Source organism: Castanea sativa, chromosome 3 (assembly GCF_040712315.1).
Source record: "Castanea sativa cultivar Marrone di Chiusa Pesio chromosome 3, ASM4071231v1".
NCBI lineage: Eukaryota > Viridiplantae > Streptophyta > Magnoliopsida > Fagales > Fagaceae > Castanea > Castanea sativa.
The window spans coordinates 6,300,957-6,314,983 of record NC_134015.1 but is presented as its reverse complement, the minus strand read 5'-3'; the positions used below and the strand labels follow the sequence as shown (position 1 = coordinate 6,314,983).

Genomic DNA, 14,027 nt, shown 5'->3' with positions numbered 1-14,027 from the left:
AATAGTTCTGTTGTTACCGTTGTGATTTTTAAGTGAAAAAAAACTATGGGCAATTTAGGAAAAAAAGAAACCCACCAACGGTAATATTTTTGTTTTGAGAAAACGTGTTTGCGTGTTTTGCAACTGCAACTTTGAGCTCCTTTTTGCAAATGCATGTTTTCTTCACAAACCCAAAATGCAACTTTTAACAAAAGTTGCTTTTTCAACCTAACCAAACGGGCTTTTTGGGCTGGGGGGTTTCAAAAAGCGCGTTTTGGGCTACAAAAGCCGAAACAAACAGACACTTAGGAGACCCTGCTACTTTTTCTCTACGATTTGTTTTTCGATTAGAGGAATAATTATGTTTTCCCCCCACACGTGTAAAATAATACAATGAATTCTTTTTCTTCATTGTTTTGTGCTAACAATGCCCCAAATGAGCATTCTAACGTTGCAATATACAAAATCTATTATCATTGAGTGATGAGTTAATTGATGTTTAGGATAAAAGAGTTCTCATTTTAAAAGAATTTTGAATATTTGTTATTAGTACACTTGTAAATTATTGTGTGAACTAATTAGTAGCATATAATTAGGTTTTGAACTATAAATTCTAGTTAAACATCTGAAAATAATAAAAAAGCGCTTGGAATTAAAATAATTACTTCGAAATAATAATCAATGAAATTACTTAGATGTTGAAATTTTTTTAGAGCTTATAAACTCTAAAGCTTAAGCATCTCTCGCATAAATAGTCAGAAATGTTTTTTAATGATAAAAACAAAGAAGATAAGCAATTTAAATATTGACATTGAAATTTCCAAATTTTCCTATTCTTCAACTTAAATGAAGAATAACTTATGTTTGAGGGTTCAAATAAAACAAAAATATTTTTTTTTATGTTTATTTTTACTTTTATGTTGTTTTTGTTTGCCATTAAGCTACTTAGCTCTTCTTTAAGAGACATATCCTCTTACCATGTTAGAAGACAAGGGAATTGTGTGGCTCATAGGTTGTCTGTAATCCTTTTCTTATTTGGATGGAATATGTTACTCCGGATATTTTTGATGTTTGCAACTATGATTTACGTTTGATTGATGAATAATACCCCCACAATCTAGGAGCTTTTTCTAAAAAATATGTTGTTTTTGTTTAAGTGTTATATTCAATTAGATAATTCTTAATTAATATAGCTGCAGCCCTTTTAGAATTTTCAAATTATGTATAAAAAGAAAAAACTAAGTTGGCATTTATCCAAATATTTATAAAAATAAAAAACAATATTGAGCAAACCCATAATGGATGTTTAAGTTTTTTTATGGCCTCATCTTTGGTATCTTAAGGTTTTAAACTATATTCTGAGTATGGAGATTATTTAGCTTCATCTTAATGTGCCTCTTTCTTGTTGGATTATTTTGATAAAAATATTAAAAATTATTTATTTTTAAGTGAATTGATTAAATTCAATTTTATCCTTTTATGGCTATATCAGTTTCTTTGTTATTATTGAAATTCAAATTTGATAATAATTTCAAATACATCAGTCTTTTATTTCAATGATATTGACTCAATGAATTTTAGTGGCTTAATGTATATATATAGCAATATTTCCTTGTCAAATAAATTTCCTTATAAAACATTTTCTTTCATATGCTCTGATGATGTTTTTAATATGGAAGTTATTGGTATAAATATATGTTTGTTATTTGTTTCAAGGAGTAGTAAAGTTTGTTTTCTACGTGTTAGTGGTTATGGAAAACGTATTGAATTCTTTTGAATTCACTAAATGAGAATGCTCCTCTTGACTATTATATATAGATAGATGCTACGTCCATAATATTTTTACAACATTTTCACAACAAATCATAGATGGTTAGTTGTTATTAGTTCAAATTTGAACCTAACACTAAGATTACTTTTTTGCCCCAACAATAATAACCAGTAACAACTTGCCATTTAAGATTTGTTGTAAAAATATTGTGAAAATATTGTGAACATATCATTTCTCTTATATATATGGTAAGAGAAATGATATGTCTACAACATTTTTACAACATTTTTACAACAAATCTTAAGTGGCAGGTTGTTACTGGTTGTTATTGTTGAGGCAAAAAAGTAATCTTAGTGTTAAGTTCAAATTTGAACCAATAATAATTAACCACCTATGATTTGTTGTGAAAATGTTGTAAAAATGTTGTGGACGTAGCACCTCTCATATGGTAATATAGAGATATAATTTCAACCCTCTAGCTTTCTCACTTTGTTAGCCAATATACATATCCAGGTATATGATGAGAAAACCATTATTCTCATGGGCACAATTTTCATGTAAAAGTAAAAGATAAAACTCTCTACATATTTGTTGAGCCAAAACCTAGTTTCATGAAAATAATATATCCTTATAAATACTATATTTTGGGTAAAATAAGGTACTATTGAAAGCTTCCTATCCTACAAGCGGTGTAGGCTTGTAGGATAATCAAAAAAAGTGGCTAGGTTGTTGTATCCCAGGGGCGGTACGCACAATATTAGTCTACTATACGGCTACATCAGAAACCCCATAGATGCATGTATCGTCTAAAAACAGTGACATGGTCCACACCTCAACCTCGCAATCTAAACACATATATGAATTGACGGTAATTTGCTTCTAATGTTATGAAACTACTTTGAAGCATCATCGAGGTAATTAATATCTCTCCATTATAATATAATTTATGTGAATTTTAATCATTTATGTGATATGTTGAATGCTATGAAGTTCAATTTATTTATTAATTATTGTTCTTAGGAACAACATTTCTTAAGAGTATTTTTGTTGATCATGGCTTAGAGTTAGCTAAAAGGATTAATATGTGTTCTTTACAATGTCCTAAACACCATAATATAATTTTCAATATAACTCTTATAAATTTTTATTCAATGTTATATTAGTTTACACATTGACAGCCGTTGTTAAATCTTTTGTTAGTTAGTATAAAATTCATATTAGATTGTTGATTTAAAAAAAATGAAATTATATTCTTAAAAGTGTTGAAATTTCTATATATTATTATCTCTATATATAATGAAATTATGACACTAAACCCAAATGTATAATATTCAATGTGTATACCTTAAATTGTGATGAATGAAAAATTATGATAATTAAAAAGAAAGCTTCATCACATGTGCGAAGCCCATGTAATGAGACTTGTATTATATAAATTAATTAAGAGAATAAGAGCTCATTTGGATAGGTAGTTGCACAACGCAAATGCACATTTTTAGACTAGGGCTAATTACAACTTACTCACCTATGGTTTGGTTGAAATTTAAGTTGTTTACCTGTGGTTTGAAATTTGCCACTTTACCCACTTGAGTTCGTATCAGGTAATGAGGCTAGTATTATATAAATTAATTAAGAGAATAAGAGCTCATTTGGATAGGTAGTTGCACAACGCAAACACACATTTTTATACTAGGGCTAATTACAACTTACCCACCTATGGTTTGGCTGAAATTTAAGTTGTCTACCCGTGATTTGAAATTTGGCGCTTTACCCACTTGAGGTTATATCAGGTACGGTTCCGTTACCCACCTCTATTAAAAATTGGGCTAAATATGTATTTTTGCTCACTTTTATGTCGCTCTTCTCTCAAAACATTAAAATAATAATAATAATAATAATAAAAGAATAAGAGAAAACAAGATCAAAAGTAAGGGTTTTGTAAAAATTATGAACAAACATTACACCACCATAGAAGCTTATGTCAAGAATCATCTTTAGCAAAAACAAATTCCTTTGTCCATTTCTGAGCAACCAACGAAGCCATAGCATCTAAAGCTTAAATCAAACCAAAAAATACCCAGACTATTCACTAATTAATAGAACAAATCCCTTGCTTGTATATTTTAAAGAAGAATAGAAGGTGCGCACATCACACTATTCACTACTGACAGCTGAGAAGATAATGGAAGAGGAAGAGAGCTATGATTCTACTATCTATGGGGAAAGAAGAAGCCCAACTTCAAGAGACAACAACTATGAATATTCAAACCCCAATAATTCTAAATAAGAAGACGAAGAAGAATCAAGCGATAATCATCGAACCAAACGCCACAAACATGCACCATTAATCCTAGAAGATCGAATCATCACCTTACCTCACTCTAGCATTAAAGCTTAAAGGGGTTTGTTTTGGCTTTTTAATTCATGATGATGATGATAATGTTGTCATCTATTATAATTTATCATGGACTAGGAACAAACCTAGCCTTCTTCTTAGATCAGCTATGGAGTTTCAACAAATTTGAAGTTTTTTTTGGTTTGATTTAAGCTTTAGATGCTATAGCTTCGTTGGTTGCTTAGAAATAGATGTAGGAATTTATTTTTCCTGGAGATGATTCTTGACATAAGCTTCTGTGGTAGTGGAAATGTTTGTTCATAATTTTTACAAAACCCTCTCCTTTTGATCTTGTTTTCTCTTATTCTTTTATGTTTTTTAGGTTTAGAGATGAGAGAGGCTTAAAAGTGAGCAAAAATACATATTTAGCCCAATTTTTAATAGAGGTGGGTAACAGAACCCTAACTAAGATTACTTCAAGTGGGTAAAGTGTCAAATTTCAAATCACGAGTAGGCAACTTAATTTCAGCCAAACCACAGGCGAGTAAGTTGTAATTAGCCCTTTAGACTAAAACTTAAAATTTCCAAAGTTTGGATAGGCAATTGTGTTTTCTAAAAAGGCATAAATTTGGCGTTTTAGAAATGAAGTATTGTTGAGTTTTTTTAAAGGCGCAATTTTGAAACTCATCACAACACATATTTGAAGGGTGTAAATATCTAAAATATTCTCAAAAATTTTCTAAATGACGAAAATATCAGTTGCTTAATAACAACTTCTACCTGCTACATCTCATCGCTCTCAAATTCTCAATGCAAGTTGTAGAACACCATCACATCAAAAGCTCTCATGGTAGCTAAGAAACACTAGGCAAAAGCTTCTAAACCTGGTTTACCGAAATGGCACACAACTGAAAATAGAAAGAAGATGTGTTGGCAAAGCCATAATTGCACCATTTGCAAGCTCAATCACCCTAGTTGTAGAATGCCATTGTTGCAGGACCTTTTACAACCAGATTTAATTCTCTTTTTACTAATTTCACACTTTGCTTAACCTAAAACCTCTATCACTATTTTTGTTTTTTACTTTTAGCAATGTCAGAATACTTGGTCAGTGGGTAATTGTTAACATATCGTTGTAGGTATGTCAAATTAATTTTTCTCAAAAATTAAAAGGTATGTCAAATTAATAACAATTTGGTTCCAAATAAAATGAATATCAGTCCCTGTTATAATTTGTTTGGAAAAAAAAAAAAAAAAAAAAAAAAAGCCCAGTAGAAAATAGAGCAGCCACGGTCATAAACCGAAGAGGTTAGTGGTGTAATTTTTTTTTTCTTTTTTGGGAATAAACAGGTCCAAAATACGTAATGGTTAATGGGTTTTGGTTTTAGATGGCATACATAAACTAAAGTAAAAACTTGTTGCCATAAACAGACTTTTTTTTTTAATGATTATTCCGACCTCAAGAGACATAAATAGATCGGAATAGTCATGTAAAAATGTGCATACCCTTTTAAGAGAATAAACCAGGCTTATACTCAAATTTTCTGATGATATTCAGATTAGGAAGCACAAATGGCTCCCCAATTATCCTTCTAATATGGTGCTGCACTCGGTGGCTGAAGAATTAGAGGAATGTATGGTGTCGGATCTCATCGACCCGGATTTACATTGTTGGAGGTGTGATTTTATTATGGAAGCATTTCAGATGAGTGATGCAGATGCTATATATGAAATACCATTAAGCCGAAGAAGAGCTATGGATTCAATGGTTTGGCAGCATTCAAAAAATGGGATATATTCAATTCGGTCAGGATATCATTTGGCTAGGACGGTGATGACAGATGGGTCTTGGGCCGAGAGTTCAAGTAGAGCAGCGGAACAGCAACTATGGAAGGTTCTGTGGGCCTTGAAGATTCCTAGCAAAATAAAGGTATTTGGCTGGAGAGCTTGCCATGAAATTTTGCCAACTAGAGTGAACCTTGCAAAGTGAAAAATCTTAGAAGATGTTATGTGTCATTGCTGCAAAAGATTTGTTGAGACTGCATGACATGCCGTGTGGGATTGCGAAGCTGCACAAGATGTTTGGGCTGGGAGTATTACTTCACTGCAAAAATGGTCCACGAGTTGCCATGACTTCAGATGTTTATTTGAAGCCTTGATGGAGAGATTACCGACGAGGGAACTGGAAATTTTTCTGGTGCAGGCCTGGATGATATGGAACCAAAGGAATGCTGTGATACATGGGGATAGTTGAGGGAACCAGGTGGGCTGAACAAGAGGGCTGAAGAATTTCTTGATGAGTATAGGAAAGCACATGTGGTTCTTGCTCCTTCGAATGAGATTTCTGGTAGCTGTGTTTGGCGTGCTCCACTAGCAGAGGAGTTCAAATTAAATTTTGATGCTGCTGTTTTTTCAGACCAACATTGCTCAGGTTTTGGTGCTATTATCATAAACTCTTTAGGTGAGGTTATGGCGGGTATGTCAGTTTAGGATCCTTATGTGAATAGCAGTGAGGAGGCTAAGCTTTTGGCTTGTCGACAAGCTGTGGAATTCTCAAGGGAAGTTGGGTTTTCTTGATTGATTATTGAAGGAGATTGCCTAAATGTGATGAAGGCTCTAACTGTTTCTACAGAGAACAGCTCACTGCTTGGCCACATCTATGAAGACATCATGTCCAATCTTAGAGGAATGCAGGTCATATCCATTAATTGGGTAAAGAAATGGAGAAACATGGTTGCTCATCCATTAGCAAAACATGCTAGGAATTTAATTAATGATTTGTATTGGATTGAAGATACTCCACCGCCTGCGGCGGATGCTTTGTATTATGATTCTTTACATATCAATGAATGATTAATTGGTTCGCCTTCAAAAAAAAAAAAATCGGTCTTTATTACTATTATTTTTTATTTATCGGAAAATAACGTCTTCATTGATAAAGCAACATTTTAATTTTACAAGTTGGTATGCGCAGTCAAATTTATGTAACTTTATTATTTTGGGTTGGGTCAATTTGTCCCATCTTAGCCAGTGTTTTCCCTTTCTATCTATCAACCCTATGTTTCCACTAAAATCACCTAATCATGGTTTCAATTCCTTGGCATCACTTGAACCACCACCTTAATTTACATTTGTCTCTCGCGTGAAAAAGGAGCCTTATATGGCTACATTAAAGTTTATCTGAAATTCTTTTTTTTTTTTTAATTTGTGCAAACAAACTTTCTTGGCTCTCCTTATAAAGGAGGAAAAACCTAAATTCTTCCCCTATTAGGCTATTACCGAATAAGGGGTACACCTAATGAGCCTTGCACGGCTTCCTTAGAATGGACAATGGTTGAACATTACAAAATTTTGCGTTAGTGTGAAATAAATACCTAATTTGCGGAAAAAAAAAAAAACCTATGAAACAAAATAAAAAATGATGGCTTTTTATAAACATGAAAAATCATACGGTTTTATTCATTGATTTGATAATTTCAAATTATTTGGATTAAGAGGGCGTTTGGATGCAGCTTAAAGTTGCTACGTCCACGTTTTGCTGTTTTTTTTTTTTTTTTTTTTTCTCGCTGCTGTGGGGGACAAGCGCGTAGTGCGCGCACTGTGCATGTACTTTTTTAGCAATTTTTTATTAAAAATGAGTCCCGCAGTACTATTTACACATTTAAAAATTATTTTGCTACAGTGTTTTCAGTTTTCAGCAATAAGTTCTATCCAAACGGACCCTAAATAACCATATTTTTATGGTATTTTAGCATGATTTGAATTAATGAAAACCTTCGTCTAAAAATAAATAAAGCCATAATTCCTTTCAATATTGCCCTTGTATTTGTATTTTAAATCTTTTAACTTTTAAACTTAAAATGAAGAGTCAAAAGAGCAATTCTAGCGTCCTATGTATAGCTATGTTTAAATTGAATACCATCTCAATTTTAAAAATTATATCCAACTTCATATTGTTAAAATAATAAATTAAGGATAAAGTTTAGCTACAAAACTTGTTATAGCCTAAGACTATAACTTTACTCAATAAAATAAATGTTACTACATGTTTTGAAAATCTAACTGTTAAATTGCATGTTCTACGTGCTCTTATTACACATGCCAAATTTTGTGTCAATCGAATATTATTTACCATATGATCTATTAGCTTATATATTATGCATAATTTTAAACTACAAAAACTTGCAATTTAAACAATTTATTGATTTCACAGCTATTGATCTTTAATTTTTTTAGAAATTTTGCAAATATGGAGGATATAAAAAGAAGATATAATCCAATATATTAAGTTTGTAACCTTAGATTACAACGAAATTGTTTCTCAAAAAAAATTACAACAAATTTTATAGCTAAACTTTGTCCATAAATTAATTAGACTTTTTTTTTTTTTGAGAATCCAAATTAATTAATTGGACTTAGGTTGGGTGGGTTCAGATTTAAATGTTTAGACTTTAGTTGAGAATGAGTTTTGTACTTGAGTTTCCATTGTGATGGGGCATGTGGTATTTTGGATTGGGCTAAGTAAAATGAAGAACGGGCCAAATCCTAAATTTAAGTGTGAGCTTCAGACGTCTGAACTGGGTCAAACTTGGTCCATAAAAACTCGGGTCGAGCTAAGCGACCCGACCCGCTTCATATTTTCCCCCAAAACGGTCGGCTAATCCCTAATCTACCACCAACGGCAATGGCTCTCAATTTCTCTCCCTTCTATGGAGCTCGATCGCCTAGGTAGAACTCACGGCAGTAACTGTCACTCTCTCTCTCTGTCTATGTAGTTATAAGGGAACTGTGAATGATTTGATGGAGAATGAAATGTTATGTGTATGCATGTACATGTAGTTTGTGTGTTTATTAAATCTATGTGTGTGTATGTACTGTTTATGGCTGTTGCTTTTGGAAAACAAATTGATGAGGAAGTATAATGGACTGAGAGCTGAAATTAGAGTTATAAGCTAGTTGTAATTGTGTTGATGGAGAATGAAGTGTTATATTGATGTATAATTTTGTATATGTGTGTGTGAGGGCGCGCGCATGCTGCTTATAGTTATTGCTATTGGAAAAATAATTAATGAGGAATTAATGGATTGAGAGATAAAATTTTAGTTATAAGGAAATTGTGAGTGAAGTGATGCTGTGATGGAGAATGAAGGGTTGTTTGTATGTAGAGTTGTGTGTGTGTGTGTGTGTGTGTGTGTGTGTGTATTATGGCATTTGAGTATTTATCAAAAAATATATATGTGAAGTATTGATTTTGGGGGAAAAATTAATGAGCTAATGGACTGAGAGATAAAATTAGATTTATGTATATGGCTATATGCACACTCATGCATAAGTAGGAGTGGATGTAGATGTATCTTGTTTGAATTGTTCTGCTTTGTGAAATTTTTGTTTGGTTGATGAGAAAGTGGAGGAAGAGGATGGAAAAGTAAAATTTTTAGAGCTGCAAAAGGTTTTTAAAAAAAAAAAAAATCAAAAGACGATCTGAATTAAGTGAGGCCTCATCAGTTTCCATTCTTTTGCTTCTTGATGATGATGATCAAAAGACGAGCTGAATTAATTGGATTTTTTCTTTCATGCCATGGTTTTGAGGGTTTGAGATTGGAAATTTGGAATTTTAAGAAATTGGCAGCCATGATTTCTATTCTTTGCATCCAATTTCATGCTTCTGAACCTGGTGTGAAAGAAATGACAAAGAATATTATTCTTGTTTTGGGTTGCTTAGATTTAGAAAAGAAATTGATAGAAAGTCAACTCAATTAGAGGGTTTTATTTTATTGTGTTGGAGTTTGTCATGGAGTTTATAAGAACATTTGGATGCTGAAATGAAAATATGGAGAAAAACATAAGATTCACATAATTGTTTTTAATATAATGGTTACTTTAATGAATAATTATCTGCGTGTGTTAGCATATTGGTTTCACTTTAATTAATAATTATCTGCGTGTGTTAGCATGTTGGTTTAACTTGATTTTTGTTGAAGTCCCTGTGCATGCTTTTTCCCTGATGTCAGAGTTGACTGGTGCCTAGAGCATTTGTACAATGATTATAGGAAGCTCAGGCGAAAATTTCCTGAAGGATGTATGATCTTCAACATATTTCTTGAATCTGCCACGATTACTTTCTCATTGATATTTTCAACTTCTATATGCTATCATTTTCATATGAATTTGTAATTTTTGTGAATACACCAAGCTGCCTGTGCTTTGCCTTACTTCCAATTGTATCAGGTTTCACTTTTACATATGTGGATGAGGTTATGATGTACTTCTAAAAAAAGATTATTCTAGTTCCTGTGACGTTTCTTTTCCATGTATCAAGAAAAGGTACTTGTTTTTAATTAAAACTGTTATTTGCCTGATGGTATTTACTTGACATGTATTTGTGAATTTGATCTATTTCATAGGTTTCCTTCTGTAATTTTCTGTCTTCCTTTTCCTTTCATGAGTCTCTTTGAAAATGTCTGCTTGATCTCTTGAATCACTTGGTTCATTGGAACCTAGATGAAGCATTTTGGAAGATGATTTTGAGGAAGAGGAGGAGGAGATTGACCAACTTGATAGTTTAAATTCTAGAAGATAAGGCTCATGAAAAGGTTTGCATTTCTTTCATTCCTGTTTAACTTCTGTGTTGATTTTTTTTTTTTTTTTTGAAAAGTAAATGGAAGGATATACAAGTGTAATATCTTGTGCGGGAGTAAAATTACGAGGGGTGAGAGAGAGAATGAGGGGGTGGGGGGGGGGGTTAGAGATCAATTAGTTTGTCACCACATATCAATCACAAGTGTTTCGATCTTTTTCCCTTCTATCTCACATTTAAAAATTGATTCATTTTGCTATTGCTCCACCCTCAATTGGCTAACAAGCAACAGAAGCCAAATTGTCTCCCTTCAGGTCCTATCATTTTCTCTCTCTAAGGATACATACTATTTCTCTCATTCCTTCTCTAAACTCTTGGACATAATGGCAAAGAAATCTTGCTTGTGTTGTTTCTTTCCTGTCTTATGATTCATATTTTGGTGTAACTTCTTGCAGGATTATTACCATGGGTCCATGGCCGAAGCCTTGCCATTGAAAGTGATAGGGTTAGAAGACGTGAATGTGAAAGATACAGATAGAATTATTTCTACACTTCTGGTTTCTGATTATCTTCTCTTTTGTGCAATATTGAATTAAAATTATTTATTTTTATATTAAAGTTCCTTGTTTAAATGTTTTTTATCTAGTGGATCTATGATGTGATAGACACCCATTCCTTCTAACAGAATGCTTCTTTTTTCCGCTAACAGAGTAGCCTTTTCCTCATCTTTTTCTAGCCTTTCTCTTTAGACAAGTTGTCGTTTTCATTCATTTAACCATATTTCTAGCTTATGTCTGTTTAGGATTGGTCTAAGTGAGCAAGGTTAGGTTTGTGCTTTTCATATTATCCAATTGCATGGTTGGTTTCACATTGTACTAGAGGTGGTTCTCAGTACTACCCATGATAACGTCTAATGATACTGCCAGGTTTTTCTGTACTGAAAGTGTGCAATGAGAAGTATGATGGGTCATACAACTATTGGAGTGCTAAATGTGATATGGTATTCTTTGTTCCATATCATTTAGAATTGGAATAAAATTTATTTTATATTTTATGTACGACTGTTTTACATCTCTTATTTTTTGAGAGTAGAGCAAAGTTCTGCACTGCTTTTAATTTCTTTCACAATTAGGTAACTACTACACAACATTTGTTCATTTAATTAAAGGAAACGAAGGTGACATGGTTTCCTATTTTTTGGTTTTGAGGAAGGGAGGTGGGTTAGCCTTTGTCTTAAACAATGGCTTGGTTATGGGCCTATGAATTCTTAAGTGAGCCTATTTGGATGGAGTTTGTCAATGTGTGATGTAGAAGCTTGTAGGGTGTCATGGAAGCTGTCATGCAAGAACATATATTAAGGAAGGCAGGCACACACCTACCTTTAAATGGTTGCTTATTGACCCTTTCACATTTTTCCAATTGTGTAGCTGTTGAAGCCACTATAGTGGATAAACAGCCCTGTAGCTAGGTATTTTGAATCTGCCAGGTTTCTTTGCTCTGCTATTGCCCAGAGAAAATTATAATGGATCACAACTTAGGTGTGTATTCAGGAGTCATCACTTTTCTTCCATTAGCAAATATGACAATTGCATTGCACTTCTTTATATTTGTAACTGATGAATTTACCATATCATCAATCCTTAAATAGTTGTATTAGTTTTTGATCTTATTCATTTTGTTATTCCTGTTTCATCAAAGGAAATGAGACTATGATAGAGAATATGACAGATTATGATTGGGATGTAGACGTGGATGAGAAATAGAGAGGGACAGATGCTAGGAGGATGGTTTGCTGAATGCTGAGTGTTCACACTTTCTGTAATATGGATGGATATATAAAGTTTTGGGCCATTACTTGCAGCAGCTGGGATTGCCCCATTGTTTATGTTTTCTCCATCACTTTGAGAATTGCACCAGTTTTGCTAGCATTCTTATATTGTTTGGCTTCTGCTTTAACTGTAGTCAAAATGGTGTATTGACGCTGATGAGAACTGCAAAGTCTCATACGCACTTCAACCTGATTATTAGAAACTCTCCTCAAAATTGCAAATCCTGCTTTATTTTGAGGGATAAAGGGATTTTGCAGCATATTATAAAAGATAGTACTAATTTCTATTTTAACAGATATTTCCTGTGCGAAAGTTGAATTTGGGTTCGTTGCAATTTGCAAAGGAGAAGATTTGAGGTTTGGCTTATCTTGGGTTTGGAATTTATGAAACATAGTCCCTCTAATTTTATGTAATGCTATGTTTGGATGCTGGTGAAGGAGGGGAGTAGACTAGAGGGAGGGAAAGTAATTTAATTACCTTGTTTGGATGTTTTTTAAGGAAGGAGATGGAGGGATTTAGAGGGGTTTGAACTACTTCTAACTCCTCATTTTTAATTCCTCCAAATTGGAGAGATTTGGAGAGAGAGTGGAGTATAAAAATACTTAACCAAATGAATTATCAAATTTACCCTTACCATATAAACAAAATTACAAATGAAAAAACTAATTATTTCACTTACTCTTACTTAATTTTAAAAACTTCTAAACAAGGTGGAGGATAATCATTCCCCTCTACTTTTCTCTCTACTACCCTCTACTCTCCTCTCTCACAAAACTTCCAAACATAGCATAAAACAAGAAAAAAAGAAACAAAATCAAGTTTAAAGAAAACAAATATTCCTTCAAAGCTTTGTTAGATCCAGTATAAATATTGGACCAATTCTAACAATGACATCTATTCATAATCAACCAGTTGTTAGATTCTAAGACCTTAGGGACTAATGTATTAAAACTTCAATGTGTATTGTGTTGATAAACCATAATCAAAACATCTAGTCTAGGTTTAGACTTGCTCAAAGTTTGATTTAATGTAAGTTTGGAATCGAGTAGTTGTAGGAAATTACTATTCTATTTCTGCACGACTCAATCGATCGAAGAATAGACTCGATCGATCGAGAATCGTGGATTATGAATTTTTTGCAGAATTTTAAGTCAACCCAAACACAGTTCAAACCCATTTAGGATTAGGATTTCAGATCTACTTCTCCCACTATATAAATGAAACCCTAAGCACGTTTTTATAGGCTTCTAAGAAAGAGAAGAGTGTGTCTCTTTTTGTATCTAGAGTTTGTACCCAAAAACTCTCTAGAGTCTTTAGGTTGCTTATATTGTTGTTTGTGTAAATCTCTTATGAGATCTGAAAGGTGCTTGCCTTCACACAAGATTAGGATTATCAAGGAGATTTCTTCGAGAGCTTAATGATCATTCAGTTGCAGCCATAAAAGCTTAAAGATACACAAGCGGGAGTGCTTGTGCTTGCTGGAGAATCCAAGAAAGAAGAAGTCCATGGTCTCGGAGCTTGCACGTGGTCATGTCA

At 32.9% G+C, this 14,027-nt stretch overlaps 1 protein-coding gene and 1 long non-coding RNA gene across 3 annotated transcripts; both read left to right on the top strand.

The window, feature by feature from the left end:
• The first annotated feature begins 5,682 nt into the window (after positions 1-5,682).
• On the top strand, positions 5,683-6,938 carry LOC142628395 (uncharacterized). Its single transcript, XM_075802506.1, has 3 exons — positions 5,683-6,015; positions 6,336-6,561; positions 6,676-6,938. Exons 1-3 carry the CDS (start codon positions 5,683-5,685, stop codon positions 6,936-6,938), a joined length of 822 nt encoding a protein of 273 aa, XP_075658621.1.
• A 3,375-nt stretch (positions 6,939-10,313) lies between these two features.
• Positions 10,314-11,344, top strand: LOC142626677 (uncharacterized). 2 transcript variants are annotated; one of them, XR_012842592.1, is made up of 3 exons: positions 10,314-10,409; positions 10,587-10,678; positions 11,118-11,344. It is a non-coding gene; the product is annotated as an uncharacterized LOC142626677 (long non-coding RNA). The 2 variants fall into 2 exon arrangements; XR_012842593.1 differs by having other exon boundaries at positions 10,336-10,409; positions 10,532-10,678.
• Positions 11,345-14,027: the final 2,683 nt, after the last annotated feature.